The sequence below is a fragment of the Nothoprocta perdicaria genome, unplaced genomic scaffold (genome assembly GCF_003342845.1).
Source record: "Nothoprocta perdicaria isolate Ctin4 unplaced genomic scaffold, notPer1 scaffold_127, whole genome shotgun sequence".
NCBI lineage: Eukaryota > Metazoa > Chordata > Aves > Tinamiformes > Tinamidae > Nothoprocta > Nothoprocta perdicaria.
The window spans coordinates 730,223-749,793 of NW_020454394.1; the positions used below are offsets into that span (position 1 = coordinate 730,223).

Below are 19,571 nucleotides of genomic sequence, written 5' to 3' on the forward strand. Positions count from 1 at the left end.
ATATACACAGGGTATATACACAGGGCCTGCTTTCAGGGTGTGTAACATCATCCACAATTAAACTTACTTGAAAGATGTAAAAATATAAAGTAGGAGGTTGGGATGGGAACCCAGAGAGGGGAAAGAAATAAAGAAAAATACATAGAAAATAAATAAAAAAAAACACATGATATTCGAATTTCTATGACCAGGAGCAAAGCAAAGGCATAGTGGGCAAAATAAGCCCTCCAAACTCTTAACAGTATTTTCAGCCTAACTGACTTAATTTTATTTACTCCTTCATTATTTCTTTGTGATGTTGAATCCTTCCCTCCTTCCCCAGCCTATTTAAACCTGTATTTTTCAATATTTTTACCTGTGAACCCCACCAAGGGATAATGTGAAGCAGTATTAACACTATCCAGCGACATCCTGCCATAAGGTGACTGCTCCAGTCATATTCAAGCAGGGGACAGTGAAAGGAAGAGCAGACCTGATTAATGCAATTAGCTTAGAACTATTCCACACTTGATACACACACAAAAAAAGGAGTCAGAGCCTTTAACCATGGACAACTGAACTCATGTAAATAAAGTCTCACTTCACAGCAGTGAAATCTCAGCATTCCTTTGCCCGCAACTGTGAGAGATCCAAATTAGACAAATGCACCTGATAATTGGGCAGGAATTAAGACTCATTACAGCTGGTATGTGAGCAGAGCCTCAACATCTCTCCATAGCCCTGGCCAAAACACTGCTTCCCATTTCCAACCTGGGATATTGCCACCTTCCTGCGAGGATTTCATGCAAAGCAAAAGCAGCTGGTTAGTTCAAAGGAGCAAGGATTCTGCTTTGAAGAACATGGGTTTTCTTGAGAATGTATATTTTTAATTAATTATAAATGATGAATAGATTTTTCCSATCTCGAAACCCGCTATGACTAATACTGGCTTCGACACATTTTTCAAGATAACTGTTAAAAGTCATAATACATAAATATCTGATACTTTAGAATATTAAAAATGTGCATTAAAAGCATTAAAATAAATGYATTTTAAATGGTTTTGACCCTTACTGCATGAAGCTATATATTGTAATCTAAATAAACTGGAAAGACTCTCAGATTTAATGAATTTACAGTCACTCACCTGCTTCTGCTGTTTATAACAGTTTCCTTACAGAAAGAAAGTGTTTAAAACAGCATTTTGATATATTTGTTCAGTATAAAGCCAAGGAAAGACCTCCTTGTATTAGTCACTCATCGCATTTCTTCTTTTCTCACATTCACACTGGAGTGCAGAATAAATTCCCTGCTGGCTCTGACTGGAACATTTTCCTGCTTCCAGTTTGGCTCAAATGTCTTTAAGAAACGTAAAGATTCCTCTATGAGCTTCAATTTTGGGGATTTTAAGTACAGAACTACCAAACTGGAAAGCTGTCTGGTRCAAACATCAGTCTTGGTATGTTTATAAACTCTACAACTGCAAAACCCAGGAGAACAGGTCAATTCTTCTCTATATTGCATAAATTCTGACTGTCAAGAGTTATTAATTGCTAGTAGGAAAAAAACAAGAGGGGAAAAGGGTAAAAAATGACCATAATACACTAAAAACTAACAAACAAGCAAGCTTAGAGAATTTATGGCAACTAAGATTTATGATGACATGCTCATTTCTTTGCAAGGTGGGTTTTTCTCACAACTTCTGCTCCTGAAACGTAGCCCTTCCTTAAAGACAAGGTCAGCAGAACCAGGCAGTGACCCCTGAAGAGCTGGGGGGATCTTTCTCCTGGAGAACATCATGGGAATAACGACTCGTGTGGGACTCAATAAATTCACTAAAATACTTGGGTGCTCTTCACTGTGAGGGTGACAGAGCCCTGGCACAGGCTGCCCAGGGAGGYTGTGGAGTCTCCCTCTCTGGAGAKCTTCCAAACCCGCCTGGATGTCGCCCTGYGCCCCGGGTGTCCCTGCTGGAGCAGGRGGTTGGACTAGATGATCTCTAGAGGTCCCTTCCAACTTCAACCATTCTGGGATTCTGTGAAAAACCTACGTTGCAGCTCGTAAACAAAGTAGTTTCTCAAACTATTTKCTCAACTCTCTTCTCATATTGTCCTCAACTTACCACGAAGCAAAGGAGCATCATTTGGTATCAGTGTACGTACCTGTTAACTGAAAAGGATTCACATATTTCATATCACATATTTCCTATCACATTCATAGGATGTTTCCTGCAGAACATATCTTCACATTGCCATTCACCCAACCACTAAGAAAGAAATGCAGATGCTGCACATTCACTTTTTCAATCATAACAGTGGATTATTTTTTAATTATTTTTTACAGGAGGAAAGTGTATTTGTTACTCCTAGGAAAAGTATTTCTAAGGAACTATATTCTTAAAAAAMCTATTTTAATATAATAAGCCTTTTTGTTCTTTTCCCCACATATTACCTCATGATTTAGTTACCTAAGTATGCAAAATAATAGAAGCAATCGCTTCCATGGTCCAGAGTCYTTGAAAAATCCAGTCACTTGTTGCCTTTTGAAACTTCCATGACCACAGWATATGTGAGCAAAACACCTCCAAAAAGATCAGGAAAGTGCAGAAGTCAGAGGTAAAGTAACAAAGAAAAAGTTTATGAAAAGTAACTACGGGTTACTTTAGGTTAGATAAGACAGGAGGGAAAGAACTCAGTAGGCAGATATTGGAAGGAAACCTTCAGCACACAAAAGAAATTATTAAGCAGCACAGTGTGCAACTCACATTGTAAGAGCTTTCCAGACCTCAAATGTGTCAACAAAGAATACATGTTCCCTACAGTGAATGGTTACTAGGCTATGGGAGTGTTTGCCAAAAGTGACTGCAGCCAAGGAATTAGCGCCTTATCCTGGAAAACTATTCCACAAGAATCAACAGAGGGACTGGATGTTCCCTTAGCTCTGTCTCCYTTTCAGTTAGGGGCACAAAGCAGATAAAACTGTTAAAGGAAAGAAGTGGTAACATGTCTCGATGTAACGATGCTTTACAACAGAATATTACCCTGTTTTGTGTGTGTGTGTGTGTGTGCGTGTGTATACGTGTGTGTGTGTGCGTGTATATACGTGTGTGTGTGTGTGTGTGCGTGTATATATATATATATATATATATATATAGGTTCTGAGTGGCTTTTGCTTCCTCTTTCATCCAGTGTCGCCACTGATCTCTGATTAAATGTTAGCTAGCAACCATATCGCCATCTTACAGGAGGGAAGATAAATAAAACTAATTCAATAATTCACAGGGGATACAACTTTTGTTGCTTAAAATGATTATCTTTATGTCTGCGTTAAATTACTGTCACAAAATGCACCACAAAGCAAACTGTTTTCTGAAGTAACTGAGCCTAATTAACCACAAGGAAAACAATACTCCAATTTTATGCCTTTCCTAAAACCTATGATTAATTTATTTTACTGTTTTTTAATGCCCAAATCTAAGTGATCAGTGACAAAGTCAGATCTTTTAGTCCCCCAAAAAATTAATTTTCAGAAGACTTCTGATTATGAATTCTTGCTTTGATCTTCCAACCTCTAAATGGAAATTAAAGGCAACAGAGTCAAAACTAACGATACTAATGATGATGGAAAAGGTTTTTTTCTGAAAATATTAAGAAGCAAATAATAAAACTGTCTTTTAACCTAAATAATGGATTTTCCCCAGATAAAGTTCTGCTGATCATATCCTTCTTCTTTCCCTTGTATATTTTATCTGTATACGCATAATTTGGACATCAAAATAATTGAGGCTCTGCAACTGTAATCATTCGCTTTGAATTTCACCAAATAACCTTTGCACAGTATGTGGGTGGCGACTACAGCAGATTAAAAAACAGCTTTCACAAGTTTTATTAAAATTCATAAGCAAGCCAAAGCCAATTAATTAACACACGGGATAAGCCAACGTGATACTCAACAAAATAATTATCAGGAAAATATGTCGCAGGAAAAATGTTAGTACTGGCAAGGGATGGGCTCATATGTGATTTTATAACTAGATTTTAGTTGCAATTTTTTGTGGATACTGTTGATATTGCTGTCAATATGCAGAGCACAAGTCCATAAATATATGGTCCCTGCCCAAAGAATGTGGAGTATTATCCACTAGTAAAGACAAGGAAAAATAAAAAAGGGTCTTAGCAAAATCAAACAAAAATAAAAACTTAGCACTTTGATATAAGTATTTTCCTGCTTTGGAGAAGATGAATCAGCTCTAAAGTTTTTGCTTATGACACAAACAACTAGATGAATTTCATAGGAAAGTATATTTGTATATATAGGAAAGGATATTTGTATATATATATTTGTATAATATATATATATAATATATATATAATATATATATATATATAAAAAATATATATATATTTGTATTCTGACTGCCACATACTGAAATACAAGCTCCTTACATCTTTAGGAAAATGCAAAATTTAGAAGTTTTTCTAGCTGGGAATCAGAAGAGCTTTGAGGAAATCTACGGTCTGCATAAACAAGCACAGCAGCATTTCTAGAGGATTCTAAAGTAACTTTGACTGAAGACACAAACATCAAGGATAAAAAAGGTCCCAGAATCACATTCCAAGTATCTTTTAAAAGGAAGAAAATAAATAAATAAATAAATAAATAAATAAATAAATAAATAAATAAATAAGTACAGCTACGTGCCCAAGCTACCTTAAAACCCTAAAATGGCAAAGAGACAAATTAAGAAGCATGAATCACTTTGCCTTGCTTCTGAGGTACGTAAAAGTGTGAGGAGGATTCTGCTTAACCATATAGACAGATTGCTTTTAAGCAGTGCTTAAAGAGTAGATACTGTACAGATCATTTACACTACGCACTAATAGTTATCCTAGATTTAYAGGCTGGCCACTTCATATATATAAAAATTCATGCCCCAGACAAAATATACTCCAACATAAATTAACTAAGATGGAAWGTTTCAGCAATATATTTTTGTTAACTGCTGACGTGCAATGCTTTATCTAACTACAAGTGCTGCTTTTATTAATTAAGCTTCTGCAGGCTAAAACTCTCATTTAGTGGCTCTTTCATTAGGTCTAGAGTAGAAGCACTTTTGCATTTCTAAAACCTACCCCCCCCCCCCCCCCCSMSCCCTTTCCCAGTTCCTTTAACAACCAGTGTCAGTGAAGCTCACTCTGGCCATTCCTCATATTCAGGTACTTTAATATTCTATAGATATTGTAAGAAAAATCCCTGATAATAATGATGTTGTTACATCTACGTTTTAGAGCTTAAAATGAGCAACTTAAAATTAGACTCAAGAAAAGAGATGTATATCAGATTATTATAGGTGTACTGCACCAATTATATCAGATTTTTACCATATTTAGTCGTGTGCTGCTCAGTTTTGCTGCAAGCAGCAGAAGGCAACGTGGGGTAGGGCACTTCTGTCTCCTCTGCTTCCAGTTACATCACTGAGGACACAAGTGATACCTGAATACAGTAGATCCCATACGGTTCTGCGGCTCACAGATGACCACATGGGGAGAAATTCTCATTTTCCCTCCTGTTCTCACACATTTTAGGAGTCAACAGATTCCTATCACAAAATGCTACCTGCCTCCCCAAGTTTTTAAGAACTAAGTTCATTTACATCAATGCAAAGAACAGGATTACAAGGCACCCATGACCATGAGCAGACACAAATGCAGAGATTGAAGTTCATTCCCCAGTGGGGAAGCAGGGGGTAAASTGAACGGGTCACACTGAATAACAACTAAATAAAATGTACAGACAGGTCAACTGGGCAGTTCTGGTGTCAGTAATTAGAACTATTTATTGATTTATCTATGTAGTAATTAAACCTGGATGGATGGTTTCAGGTCCCCCAATATTTCAACCACTTCTTCATTAATTATTACTACGATGCTGTCTCATTTCCATACCCCGCTTTGTAATGCGATTAAAAAACGTCTTTTAAAAGTAGCCCTCTGTGACAGCAAGCAAGAAAAAAGGAGGCTGCCTAACACTAGGCAAATGAATTTTAAAAAGCATTTTGAATCTTAATTACTATTTAAAAAAATATTTCTCCACTTCAATAAAAATAAAAATATCCTCAGTGTACATTAGCGCAGAAGGAAAGAAGATTAATTAGAGCTGTATTTTTTTAAAAAAAACAGCAGTTCCTCAATATGTTGATTAGCAGTGAATATTTCAGAGCAAAACCAGTCCAGGGKAATGTACACATTACAGGACAGACTTCATCATACACATCATATAGGATGCAGAAGCATTTTCCCAGTAAGCTTTTATTCTCAGGAGCAAGAAATAACCACATGAAGAAAAAACATCTAGTCAAAATAAGGCATATTCATGTATTTGATAGAGAAGGGAATTGAGAAACACGCATCTTTTCTAACATCTAAAGTTTGATTTTTAAGACTTTGGCAGCTCAAAGAGGCTGAAAGGAGCAAAGTGGCTTCCCAAGGGAGGAAAGAGTGAAGCCACTCTCCTCCTGGATAATTCTGACCCTGTCTCCCCAGGCCGAGAGGAAAGGATGGGGAGAAGGACAGCGAGTCTCTATTAGCGACTGCAATACCCAGAAATTAAGGCGATTTATAGCTGATGAGCTAAGAATAAACATTTCGTTGCTTTGCCATACTCATGTCACTTAATGAGTTTGGGAGTACTTACTGTCCCTGGAAAATTAAGGATATTAGCTGTATGTCACTACGAACAATARCTCTCCAACTTTAGTGTTCTTTTCTTAAGCTTTTAAGTAGACTTTTTCTAACAGAAGTTTCAAATTAGAATTATTCAACAGGGATTTTTATATATTTCTTTGATTATTAAAAATATCCTTGCTTTTCTTTAGTTTCTGTTATCAAATCTTTCCCTGTCTCAGGGTAACATTTTTTGCTTCCTAGAACAGAGATCAGTTCTTAAACCTCTAATCCGAGCAGACTTTGCCTGGGTACCTGCTCAAATCAGGCAGGTTTCCTGCTTAGGTAAAAAAATGTTGTTTGTGAAAATGCAATTGCACTGCAGAAGCATTAAGGGACATAGAAAAGAATATTTTACAAATCAAGGAGTATTTTCCAGCAAGACTCTCTATAAATTAGCAATAATAATAATAATAATAATAATAATAATTCAATCTTATCATATTGCGCCCTTTTTAAAAAGTCAAGGGTTAAGAAAAAGCTTCACGAAGTATCTCCCAGTTCTTGTCTGAGCTCTCTGTTCCTTTCCTCCACTACTTCCATTTTTGCATCTGAAAAAATCCATTACAGAGCTAATAAAAATGCAATGCATAAAACAGAATGCAAAGAATAAAGTTGGATAGGTAAAGAAAAGAGCAGGTAAGCCTCAGAATCTCTGTGAGCTGGAGAATAACAAACGCTTCTGTATGAAATGTGCCTCAGGCTACACACTAATCTCCAGCATTAGCCAACTATTTAAAAAACACTGTTCACTACTCTAATACTGCTGGGATAAAGAGAATAAAAGGGAGAGTCAGGCTCCCAGCTGCTGTAAATCAGTACAATCCCATCAAAATGAATGTGGAGCTACTCTAAAAGTTATGAGTGCGAGAACATGATCCAACTTTTAGAAGAAACTCAGGGATGCAGGAGGGAAAAAAAGCGCGTAGAAACCTCCCCAAGTTGCTTCCTGGGTATCAACATCATGATTCATCAGGATGCACATCCATCCTCAGCTTCACTCTACTGAATAGATGATAAAAATAAATAAGAAAAGTGTTCAAGTTGAATCATCCAAGTCAGACCACAGAGCTTTGTGCTCAAGATAACAACAGCACAAGATAATAACACATTGTTATTAATGCAAGTTAACACAAAACTTAACAACTTGTTAATAACAAGTTAATATCTGAGAATTCAAATTGTGTAGGTGGAGGAAATATAATAAGCTGGAAAATAATTGTTTGGGTTGTTTTTAACGTCTCAAGGCAGTTTATGCTCCTCACAGCTCATAACCAACAGGGAACAGGACGATCCAGTTCACAGCATCCAATAATGAGTTGTAGAAATAGAAAAGCTATTGAAAAGCTACAGAAAAGAAGAAAATTGTGAGCTTTCTGTTTATTATTCGCATTTCATGTGTGTTAATGCCTAATCAACTGAAATGCTTTTCATAATGTATTAGCCATTACGGCATGTTTTCCAACATAGGTTAGTCAAAACCAGCCATGAGCTGTACCTGCCCCAAATTCCCCAAGACAACTATAATTGTTTTTCTTTCATATTGTTGTTTTAAAGAGCTTTCTTATAAAGGGCAATGATAAACCTCTCTTACAGCTCACAGTGCTATAAGGGTACATAAAGAATCCAAGAGAACAAGAACTACTAATAACAGAGTGGATGATATAATTTGTAATTGCTAATTAAAAAGCAAAGCCAAGGTGTTTTTTTGATTGTTTTTTTAATGCATTTCGCTCTGTTGCTATGTAAGAAGGGACAGAAATCACTACTTCCAATGAGCTTCCTTTGGAGCTGCAAAATGCTGCTTTTGGCTTTTCCCTGTTGCGGGAGCGCRTACCAAGTTTAGGCTGCCCTTCAAAGCCAAGCCAGATACTGCATGTGTGACCGGGCARCCCTGACATGGGTCAGGGAAGAAAAAGGCAGAATAAAGTTACCTGTCCTTTGAACATCACACATCACACAGAATCACAGAATCCTTAAGGTTGGAAGGGACCCCTAGAGATCATCTAGTCCAASCCCCTGCTCCAGCAGGGACACCCAGAGCACGGAGCACAGGGCRGCATCCAGGTGGCTTTGGAAGATCTCCAGAAAAGGAGACTCCACAGCCTCCCTGGGCAGCCTGTGCCAGGGCTCTGKCACCCTCACAGTGAAGAAGTTCTTCCTCACATGGAGATGGAACTGTCTGAGTYTCAACTTATACCCACTGGCCCTTGTCCTGTCACTGGCCACCACTGAGAAGAGTTTGGCCCCTTCCATCCTACATTCTCCTCTCAGGTATTTGTACATGTTGCTAAGATCCTCTCTCAATTTTCTCTTCTCCAGGCTAAACAAGCCTAGCTTGCTTAGTCCTTCCTCATACCATAAATGCTTAAACAAGAAAAGAACAAAAATAAACAAAAATAATCCCCCCCCCAAACGACTGTCACCATCAGCACAAATCTTTCAATACTGAGCTTAGTAGTCTTCATGAAAAATTAAAATCTCTCAAAATGTTCCAAGGAGTAGTAGAGGGATTTGCAGTTRCCCCAGGGGATATCAGATTAGTTCTCCTTGGTTTTTTGTTTTTTTTTTTTAAACCATCCAGAGCAGTAACGACTGACCGGAAGAATTCAACTGGGGAAATCCTAGATCCCAAGGCATTATTGGAATGTCTGCTACAAAGCTGGAAACACTCGAAAGCTCCTTTACATTCCTTCCAAGTCACTCCCTTGTAAATGACTGGTACAAGAAAAACTGCAAGAGAAGCCTCCACAATGCAACGATCCTGTGAAAGCTCAGCCCACAATGAAAAGTTTTAGAGCCCTTATTTTAAAACCTGGGCCCAAACTTCAACAAGAAACTACCTTTTTCATGGATGCAGAGTGTTCCAAGTTTGATCTGCTAGAAAATTAGAACTTTCACAGGTCCTAACTCACAAGTATCAGATGAAGTTGATTGAGGAGGACGCAAAAGTGCTCGATGGAAAAAAGTCTATACCAATTAGGCTGAACAACGCTATGAATACTGTATGAGACAGCAGAAACGTGAGACAGTGTTAGCTCACCTTTTTTTTCTGCTGAGCGAACRAAAATGAAAGAGAGAGAATTGGGAATAGTGCAGCGTAGAGCTCGATGAGCTATCGACCGAGTCGAAGTCCAACTACAAGGCGTCTCCTCTGCTTTTAGAGGGCACCTCAGCCCCCCAGCTCAGTCCCTCGGCCCCACCAGAGCCATTACAACCCTGTGGGCACTCTGARCAAGGCTTTTGTCCTTGGCACGGGTGGTGAGATACAGACACACGTGGGGATATCCAGATAAACACACACAGGTATCCACAGCAGTCATCAAAAGACTGTGTTAATTGCCAGTACACTAAATGACATAAACATTCCCAGGACCAAGGCTGTTTTGCCCACACCACTACACAGCTTCAGTAAAGCACAAGCACCACCACCTCTTTGCAGCCTTGCAACAAAGGCAATTGGAAAGGGCAATTTTTCATATATTTTATCCCATAATGAGATTTTTGTCTCAGGCTGCTGGTTCGTGCAGTGTTTAGCCACATATAAATTATAAATATAATATATAATCCTTTTAGAATTTTGCCCGTCCCACCGACAACTTTGTTTTTCCCCCAGTCTTAAGCACACCAGCTTAAGAGATGCCTTTCAGCTCCTCAAGGAGCCAAGTTTCCTCCTCATTGGCCAGGTTTCTCATATCCAGCTTCAACATTTCCATTTATTCATTTCATACAAYTAATCTTCATTATTATAATGATTTTGCACTTTACAAAGTTATTAAAATAACCCGGCCATCCCAAGTACCTTTTACTATCTGAAGCCGAATGGAAGTTTCAGATTCATTTGCAGATTTATGAAATGGAGAACAGCATCACGGTACATAGTTCTGTTTCCTAAGGCAACAACTATTAAAATGAAGAGAGTTCATTAGATAAGGTTGGTCTTAAGCATTGCAAAGGGCTGTTTCAACTGAGCAGAGCTGCTCAACAGATACTCCCCTCCATGGGCCTTAAACAAAAGATAGTCTCAAGGTTAAATAGTCTACCTTGAGGCAAACTTCATTTTTATTTCTAACCACCACCAATTTCTGTATCATTACATTAAGAAAGCACTTTCCCTCTGCTACTCTGAATATTCCCAGTCTATTTACTCTCACTCACTATTACCAACCTACTACACTAAGATGAGAAAAATATGTTTTTAGGTTCTCTAGGCTTACAAATTTCCAGTTTGACACACAAATAAGGACACTGGGACAACCAAAGTAGAGYAAGTCTCAAGACTAAACCTCTTCTTTCAAAGTCTTTGGTGCTCAATCCCATCACACTGATCTCCCCAGTCAAACAGCACTCACATAGACTTTGGACATGTGTTAATAGAGCCAAGCAAAGCAATAAAGTAGACACAGCCAAGGCAATGGAGAAGGTTTCAACTATGAACTACAGATGGCAATCAAGGCCTGCTGTCCTTGAGCAAGGGAGACCTAAATTTCTGATAGGTTCCTCCCACCTAGCACCATTATGGTACAAAAACTATTTTTCAGCTATTTTGTATTTTAAGCTGTAAACATAGCAATTACATAATCATCTTAACATGATGCCAACAATCCTGCTACTGTCCCCATATTTTTAGTTTCCTATGTGCATTAGATTGCTTTTTTAATTCACGCTGCAAAAACATGATTTCATGGGAAATTACTGGCCTTGACAGCTCTGAAAGGAATGGTCAGCAAGACATAGCAAGCAAGTGCTGAACATTTAACTCTGTCTCTGCTGCTAACTGCAGCGCTGACTTATCATCCTCAAGGTTACAGCGAATGGATCTAGATGATCTCCCTTCCAACCTTAACCATTCTGTGAAAGGAGTGGATCACATCCATCCAAGCCACGGTTTGAGCTCGTCGTGCACACTGCATTTGTGCCATTTGCTTTTTCAAATGATCTTAGAAATGGGAGTTTCCTTCTCTCAGAAGCAGTAGTTTCTGCAGACTCTATACTGCAGCGCAAGTGAACCCCAGACATTTGATACTCTTGTTCTAATTACAGTTCTTATATCACAAGAGATTTTATTACTCATGAAAATAGAATTGTCATTTAAAATGAATTTCCTTTGAAGAATCATACAGCAGCCCTGATGATAGTCTCCAGCAAACTCGGCTTTACACAGAGACACAGATCAGCTTATAAGCAGGGAGTACTGCACAATCAGTGAAGAGATGGAGCATCTATAAACACTGTTAATTTACCCAGCGCTCACATTCTACAAACCTTTCCAGTTTCATCCCTTGAAGTTGACTCTGCAGAGGACAAACCCTGCTCAGAATGTGCATCAGTGCCTAATGACATTCCTAGAAAGGAAGTGCAGCCTAGGGATTAGGATAGCCCACCATGCTGCAGAAATGACAATGTGTCTTAAATGGGTGCCTACAGGGGCTTTAAGTGAATGGCCTCTGYAGCTCCAGCATGGGAGCTAACTTGCCAGAAGCACTTCCAGAGCTGCATCTCCTACTGGCTGTGGTGCTGGAGCTGCAGCATCCCACACTCCCCACAACTCGGACTGCAACAGCAACAGCAGCAGGTATTAGTCACACTCTTCCACGCTCAATATATGGGAAAAAAAAAAAAAGCAAACATCACAATTCAAGGCACAGGAAAAGTTCAGAAGTTCATACAGGTAACCAAAATCAAGATTTCCCTTGCAACTGAGGGAGCCTGGCTCATTTCCTGCTGATGTCAGTGGTGAACTTAGCAGCAGCTTCAACTGTTTTTGCACAAGAAATAATCCTGACTTCCATTCTCCACTAACACTTTTCTTCCCTGTAACCCAAACACTACATGCTAGCGCTGTAGGTCACCAACACCAAGATCTCTATGTGTAAAATACATATGATAACTGTTTAATCAACAGATAATTAAAATGATGACATTACAGGAGGAATGAAAAAAAAACCCTCAAAAAAGGAAAAATCCGGCACGCTATTAAAATACATTTCTCCACTCATCACCGATTTTTCTGGACTACACTCACTCAACTACGCTACACTTCACACAACTCAACTACACTTCACACTTTTTAGTATATGATATTTATGCTTGAATATATTAAAATTCTTGATCAGACATTATAAAAAGTAGCAGCTCATCTTGCATGCAATTTCTGCAAGTTAGTATGGCTGAAATATTTCCCTTTTCTCACCACAAAGCTTCTCAAACAATTTAATGCTATCACCTTTCATTTGCCAAACATGACAGAGATCGTTTCTTACGTTTCTTACTTCTTATTTGTGAACTTGTTCTGGATTCTGGCATTTTTTGACATTGCAAATTGATCCAGCATTAGCTCCTAAATCTGCAGAGATTTCAATAGGGTTTTCTAAATACATGAAGTCAAATGAGATTTAACTTTAAAAGATTGAGTCATGTCAGTATTCACATACAGCTACCACGTAATCCTACAGTTTTTAAATGATCAATATTTATTTTTTTTAAAAACTGTTTTGAGGACTTTAAAGTTTTTGTTTAAGCATTTATGTTACACATGAAATTTACCTGCATTTTAGCAAATCTGCATTTATCTACATTTCAGCTCAAAAAAATCACATTTTACATCAATCATCATCATTCCAAAGCAAAATATTCGAAAACATTTCACTCCTGACAATAGATTTAAGTTACAAAACTAAAAAAAGTTAGAATTAGAAAGCACAATGTAAGACTGAAGTTTACACTCCAAATACAACTCCCAAGAGATCCACTAAAAGAAATAACGTTTTCACCAAGCAATCAATCCAATAAACAAGCTAATTAAATGTTTCTTTTTTTTTTTTTTTTTCCCTCAAGCCAGCTACTTACTGCAGAAAGCCAAATCTGTCTGTGACTTTGTAAAGACGATAGTCAGCATCTTCCCATGGTTCAATCTGTGCACCCTCACGTCCCTAAAGGGAAGGAAAAAAAGAGATAGTGAAAATTTACGACAACTTAACTAAAATATAAAGACATGATTCAGTCACTCCAAGCATAGTCTTCAGGGGACAGGACTCCTACACTTACCAACCAACAAACAACGAAGATAATGCACTTTGCTCATCCACTAACAAAAATATTTTCATCAATTTCAGGGAGTAAAATGTTTATTTCACTGCTAACACAGAGCAGATTTCAGCCCCAGATTTGTCATAGTCCCACATTTTTTCTTGTTGCTCCCCAGTACTGCACTTAAGTCCTCACACTGAAAAATCAGCTGAGATGATACCCCAAACAGTGAAACCACCAGATTAGTACTACACTATATTTCATACAAAAGCTAAGGGGAAATTACAATTTATTTTTTAGAACAGAAATGTTACTAAGATTAATTATACAATGTTTTTATGTTACGAGCAAGTTTACTTACTCTGTCATACTTGGCAACTATCTCTGCTCGTTCTTGGGCAAGTTTGACAGCAGCATCCTGCTCGGCATCTGCACCTGTTRGGGATTAAAATAAAGCTGCTGAGATTCCTCCTGTGTGAGCAAGAACAGTAGCTAAATATTCAGAAAAAATCTCAACTTGAGAGACTACTTGAGTGGAGAAATGCCAAAGCAATCATAATAAAGCAAAATATGACCTTGGCAGGCAGAAGTGGCATCTTAATAATGTTTGGGATATTAAGCAATAATTGCATTTTACTCAAGTGCTGAATTCAGAATGTTCCCTATTTTTTGTTAAAATAAATACTAAGAATTAAAAAAAAAAAATATCCATAATCCACAAACTAGATCAAACAAGGCAGTAAAGTTTGAATTGCAAATTCAACAATTTTATAAAGGACAAAGAAATCTGAAACACAGATACTAAGTTGAAACAAAAGTTGCAGCGATTTACAAAATTCACATAGAGTGATTAGAAGAGTGAGGAATGTCCAAAAAACACTGCACAAATTATCTCTTAAGGAACCTCTCCACTTATCCTGAGAAAGCTGATGATGGGACAGAATATCAAACCTGCAGCTCAGGCACCAAGTTCAACTCGGTAAGCATCAGAATATGACAACATTACAGACACTCGGCCTTAGAAAAATAGAGCTAGTATTATCCTTTTTTGTTTTATGTCATTATTAGCATGCTTATTTGTGCAAATGCAGTATTTCTTTGGTAAAATGACTGATATATTTCTCGGATATTCCAGAAAGCAGCTGGGCTAAGGTGGCTTTCTCATGGGCCTTAGTCTGTTCTCATGGGTGCCTTCCTGGCAGATCCTCCAGGAGCGCGTGCATGGAAGCYAGGAACATCCTGGCAAAACAGGGGCAAAACGCCTGCCCCCAACTTCCCCTGCTGGAAAGGGCACCTCCTTCTCTGGAGCTTTCGCTCACCCTCTCCAGCAGCTTTTCTTTGTTCGCCTCATTGGGGCTCCCTTCTGCTTGTCACCACCGGCTGCCAACCCCACTACTCCCATTCAGTAGAGGGGACTTTGTCATTTTTGCCCGTGCGTGCCAAGAACCAACAGTTGTACATTTATGCAATTATTGGAAGAGAAAAGAAATAGATTTGCTAACTGCATCTGCTGCGTTTTGCAGGCCTGTAGCTCCATGCTGCAGCTCCGAGACACAATCTCCTCTTTGTAAGGGAAGAAGGGAGCGGATTCAGCCTTGCTGCCCGGCCCGGTGCTGCCCACGCTGGGAGCTCCTGCGCTGCCTTCTTCAAGGCACAAACAGGCCTGGGTTTATAGGACCTCCTTACAGAGCTCCAGCTTTAACAGAGAAGTTCCTGCTTGCTTAAGACATCTGACACTGCGTGCGATGAGACGAGCCAAGCACCAGGCCAACTTAATGCTTACTTTTCCAATGGATACACCTGGGGAAARCTTACAAGGCTTGAAATATGAATCCTTCAGGGCTTGAAGAAAGGGGAAAARTCCCTATCACTACTTTTCAAGCATAAGTGATAAGATTTGATTTGAGAATGCATCAGAACAACTAATTAATGAGTAGATATGCAGTAGTGACTGCAGATCAACTAATAAAGAGTAGATATGGCAACATTTTCAATTAATGGAGCTCAAATGCATTATTGCTTTATTTTTAGGGAAAACACACTGAAAAGGACACAGGCGTTTCAAAACACCACAGATGGAAAAAGTAGCAGAAGGTGAAACAAAGTTGAAGCCTTTGACAAAAGGAATGCAAAACCATATTTGCACTAGAAAGTATGTCCTGGTTAACGCTGAAACCATTTATGTCCATTGCTTGCCTTCTTTTCCTCAATATAAGTAACATATGAATCAAAGTTTGGCAGGCTCTGCGCCTCATGACAATTCAATTATATTTAGAGTGGAAATTATCATATTCATTGCCTTTAAAGTAATCCTCTTCACTCCCTGCCAGAATCATCTTAACCTTCTAGCTGCACTGGGATAGTTTAATGTTACATTAATCCACCCATGCTGAAAACTCAGAAAACAGCTTGAAGCGGGGACAAGAGGTTATACTTCAGGAGACAAGAATAAAATATGTTTTCCTTCTTATAAAAGGAATTATGTAAGTAGCTCCAAGTTTAAAATCACACAATGATCAGGTAAAAGCTAAGTAAGGAAACGGAAAGAATTCTTTGTGAAATACCTAAGTACAAAAAATATTCTCCCACTTTACAAGAAATTAGAGACAAGTAATAAATGCTCTAAATATTATCTGAATGAAAACAAAGATGTGAAAGAAATATATTACATTTGCTAAGTAAAGATTGGCATTACAGATAATCAACACATTTAGCAACGTGTTGATTATAGAGCATTATAGAGCAAACAAGACAATCTCAGGTGATGCTGACATTAACGTTTAGTCAGTATTAGACAGATCTGTTTCTCCCTAAAAAATAAGTAAATATATCACCTGAAAGTGGCATATCAGCTAAAAGTGAAATAATCAATAATGGTAAAAATCACCATTAATGGGATGGTGCCACTTCTGTGTGTATTTTAGATTATTTGTATTAATGGAAACTGAAAAAAAAAAAATCAAGCTTTCCTTATCAAACTGAAGTGTGCTGGTAGAGGTTCAAAGTTTCTAAGTGTATTTGTGGATCCATCTGACCCTGAACTCCAAACACCAGCTCATTTCACACCTGGTGCTGCCAAGCGCCTGCAGTTTAGGAAAAAAAAAATCTAAATTGTATTGTTAATTTCTTGCTACCACCCAGATTTTTCTGATTACAACATATATTATATTCATGAAATTTTCTTTAAACAGGCATATTTTGGTTTACCATAGCAAATACATACATAAACAAAAAAAAATCACCACATGTTCATCAAAAAAGTAGTTTAATCAGTATTGGTCATTTCAATAGATCGTATGTGATGAACCTTTAAAATGTCCATCTGCTGTTCAAGCTTCAAGCTACAACATCGTGGGCTGCATCACATCTGAAACAATGCGGGAAATCAAAACCTTGACCTTCTTAACGATTATTCATCTTTCATTGTCTCTGGTGGTTTTATTGTTGTTATAAAAGCTTCAAAACTGGATACAAGTGTGACTCAAGAAACAAAATAGGCAGTTAGGGAAGAAACCTTCTCTGGTGATTGCTCAGAACAGGGCAGACACAGCCTCATTTGGCAGCTAAGCTAGATGTCCCACCCCTGCCCACCTAAACATTAATTTTTTAAAGAAAGGTCTAAAAGGCAAAGAAAAAAGAATAGAAGAAATAAAATGATCAATAACGTGGTCTTGCATTTGTTCAGATTTTGCTTTTGCATTTCCAGCAGTCAAGGAGTGTTGACGAGCTGCTGTCAAGCAACGGGCAAGAGGAAAGTTGCTCCAGGTCCAGGGTAGCTGAAGACAAAACTGTCGGTCCTTGCATACCTGCAATGGACTGGGCTACGGAGGACAGGACAGCAAATCCTGGTGCTTTCCCAAAGCTTAAGAAGCCAAAAAGCTTCAGAAGGCGCTARTTTTATTTCCCATTGCTCCAATTCTCTTCTGTTTGCACATTAGAGGCCGCAGAGCTTGCGCTGGCACCAGGGCCTCACGGCAGGCGCTGCCCCCAGCTGCTCCCAACCACGAACAAAACAGTTTTTAAGCCTCTGGTCACACTGGAAAGTCCCTTTCATATCAATGCTATTCATTCCCCTTCCATTCCCACAGACAACAGAATAAAAGCCATCGTGTTTAATAATATTTTGTTGTGGGCAGCTGACATTGAAAAGGGGGGGAATAAAAAAAGAAATCAAAAAAACACCCTTCTAAACACTTGCACAAATACTAAACTCACTTCAAGTAAAAATGATTCAAAATCACTTGCTATATTTCAATCTGTTTCTCCTCTTCAGGTAACTTTTAGGCAGTGAAAACAAAAGTTAAATTAGTTACAGTGAGAAAAACAATACCTCCCTTTTACACAACTACACTTGCAGGCGGTTGGTATTATCGGCAGTCTACATTTTTTATCATCTACATTTTTTCCACYATTAAACGTAATGTAATGTTACATATTTGAAACTTTCCATTTGCACTCACAGAAATTAATATAGCAAATAATATAACCAGAAAGCTGAGAAAGTGCAAAAATTTAAAAGATGCTTTACCAGTATTTAGATTGTGATGTTCTTCCCGGTCCTTGTAAAAGTCGGTTTTAGTCTTCATGAAGTCTCTCTACTCCTGGATCATGTTCTAAACTGCTTCTGCAGAAGYTATGGCTAAAATTCTCCCGCTCCTCTCGGAAGAACCAGCCGCGTAACCCGGGAACTCGACACGGGCTCGCTCTTTTTCAAGCCACGGCCGCTCGGCAGCTACAGGCACTATCCATGTTCACACAAAGACGCTGTTTGTTGCGGAGCGGCGGCCGCGGGCGACACCGGCAGCACCCACAGCAGCCTCCAGCCCGGCACTCTGGCTACAACCAACGAGWGCACAACAACAACACCCCACACTTTCTGGAAACAAGGACTGAAGAACCCTCATCCGAACTACTGCCTAAAAAAAACAGGAAATGAAGATACCTTGTAAAAATATGATTTTAGATTTCCATAACTGTGCAGGGTTCCCTACTTACAAGATTTGAATGTGGCCTGTTGTCTATTTAGATCTACTTTGTTGTTAAGGGTACCTTCAGAATCTAACAAACCTAGGATGTTAGGAGCTGGCGGGAATCTTCTTATTAAAATAGTAAAAATTCAAAGTTAAAGATCAGTAGAACTTGTCTGCTTTCTGAAAGCCGGTACACAGGCATGACCCTCAGAACTGGGAAAATAGCCTTCTCCTGGCAAACACCCAAGAACACATCAAGGAGGTCTCCTGCAAACACTTTAGCCTTTATGTGTTTGTTCTTCTCAAGCAGAACATCAGCTCGTGTTCAAGGGCTGCAGGTAGGAACCTGCCGAGGGCTCAGGCCCTCAGGCTGGGCAGTGAGGTCCCTACTAAGCACTTGGGCCTCCACGCAACATTTTCTTGTTACCGACACGCTGACACATACAGCAGTGATCCTCCTGCTGTGCAAGACTTGTCTTTCATTTCTACACAGCATCTGTATGAGCATTTTTGTGTGGAAAGTACTCACCCACAGTGGCCACATGCTCTCGGCCCAGCGTAACTCTGTCTCAACAGCACTAATTACTGGTAACACTGGTGGTTTTAACAAAATTTGTGCTTTCTTCCCACGCTCTACTCTCAGGCAGCAAGAGTTTCAGAGCTGTATTCTTCTGGTATGTTTATCTGTTTAATTTTAATTTAGCATGTATATTGTGTGTTTTAAAGTAAAGACATAAAAAAGGGGAAGTTTGGGGCTAGAGAGAACTTTTCTCTATTCAGATGCAATAAATAAATAAAATCTCTAAGCATGCAATGAAATTATTTGTAAAGTCAATCTATCCCCAAATCACTTCTTCAGAGAAGGAYTGTA

General features: G+C 38.6%; 1 protein-coding gene across 3 annotated transcripts in view; it reads right to left on the reverse strand.

Moving 5' to 3' along the window:
- USP6NL (USP6 N-terminal like) overlaps positions 1-19,571 on the reverse strand; it is a 97,728-nt gene that overhangs the window by 39,092 nt on the left and 39,065 nt on the right. For 2 of the 3 annotated variants that reach the window (XM_026033273.1, XM_026033272.1), the window contains 2 exons: positions 14,092-14,165; positions 13,551-13,633 (listed from right to left, as the gene is read on the reverse strand). In XM_026033273.1, the coding sequence (XP_025889058.1) occupies positions 13,551-13,633; positions 14,092-14,165 (157 nt within the window). Of the gene's footprint in view, positions 1-13,550; positions 13,634-14,091; positions 14,166-18,258; positions 18,317-19,571 lie in introns of those variants that run through there. The other variant, XM_026033271.1, reaches the window with a different exon arrangement.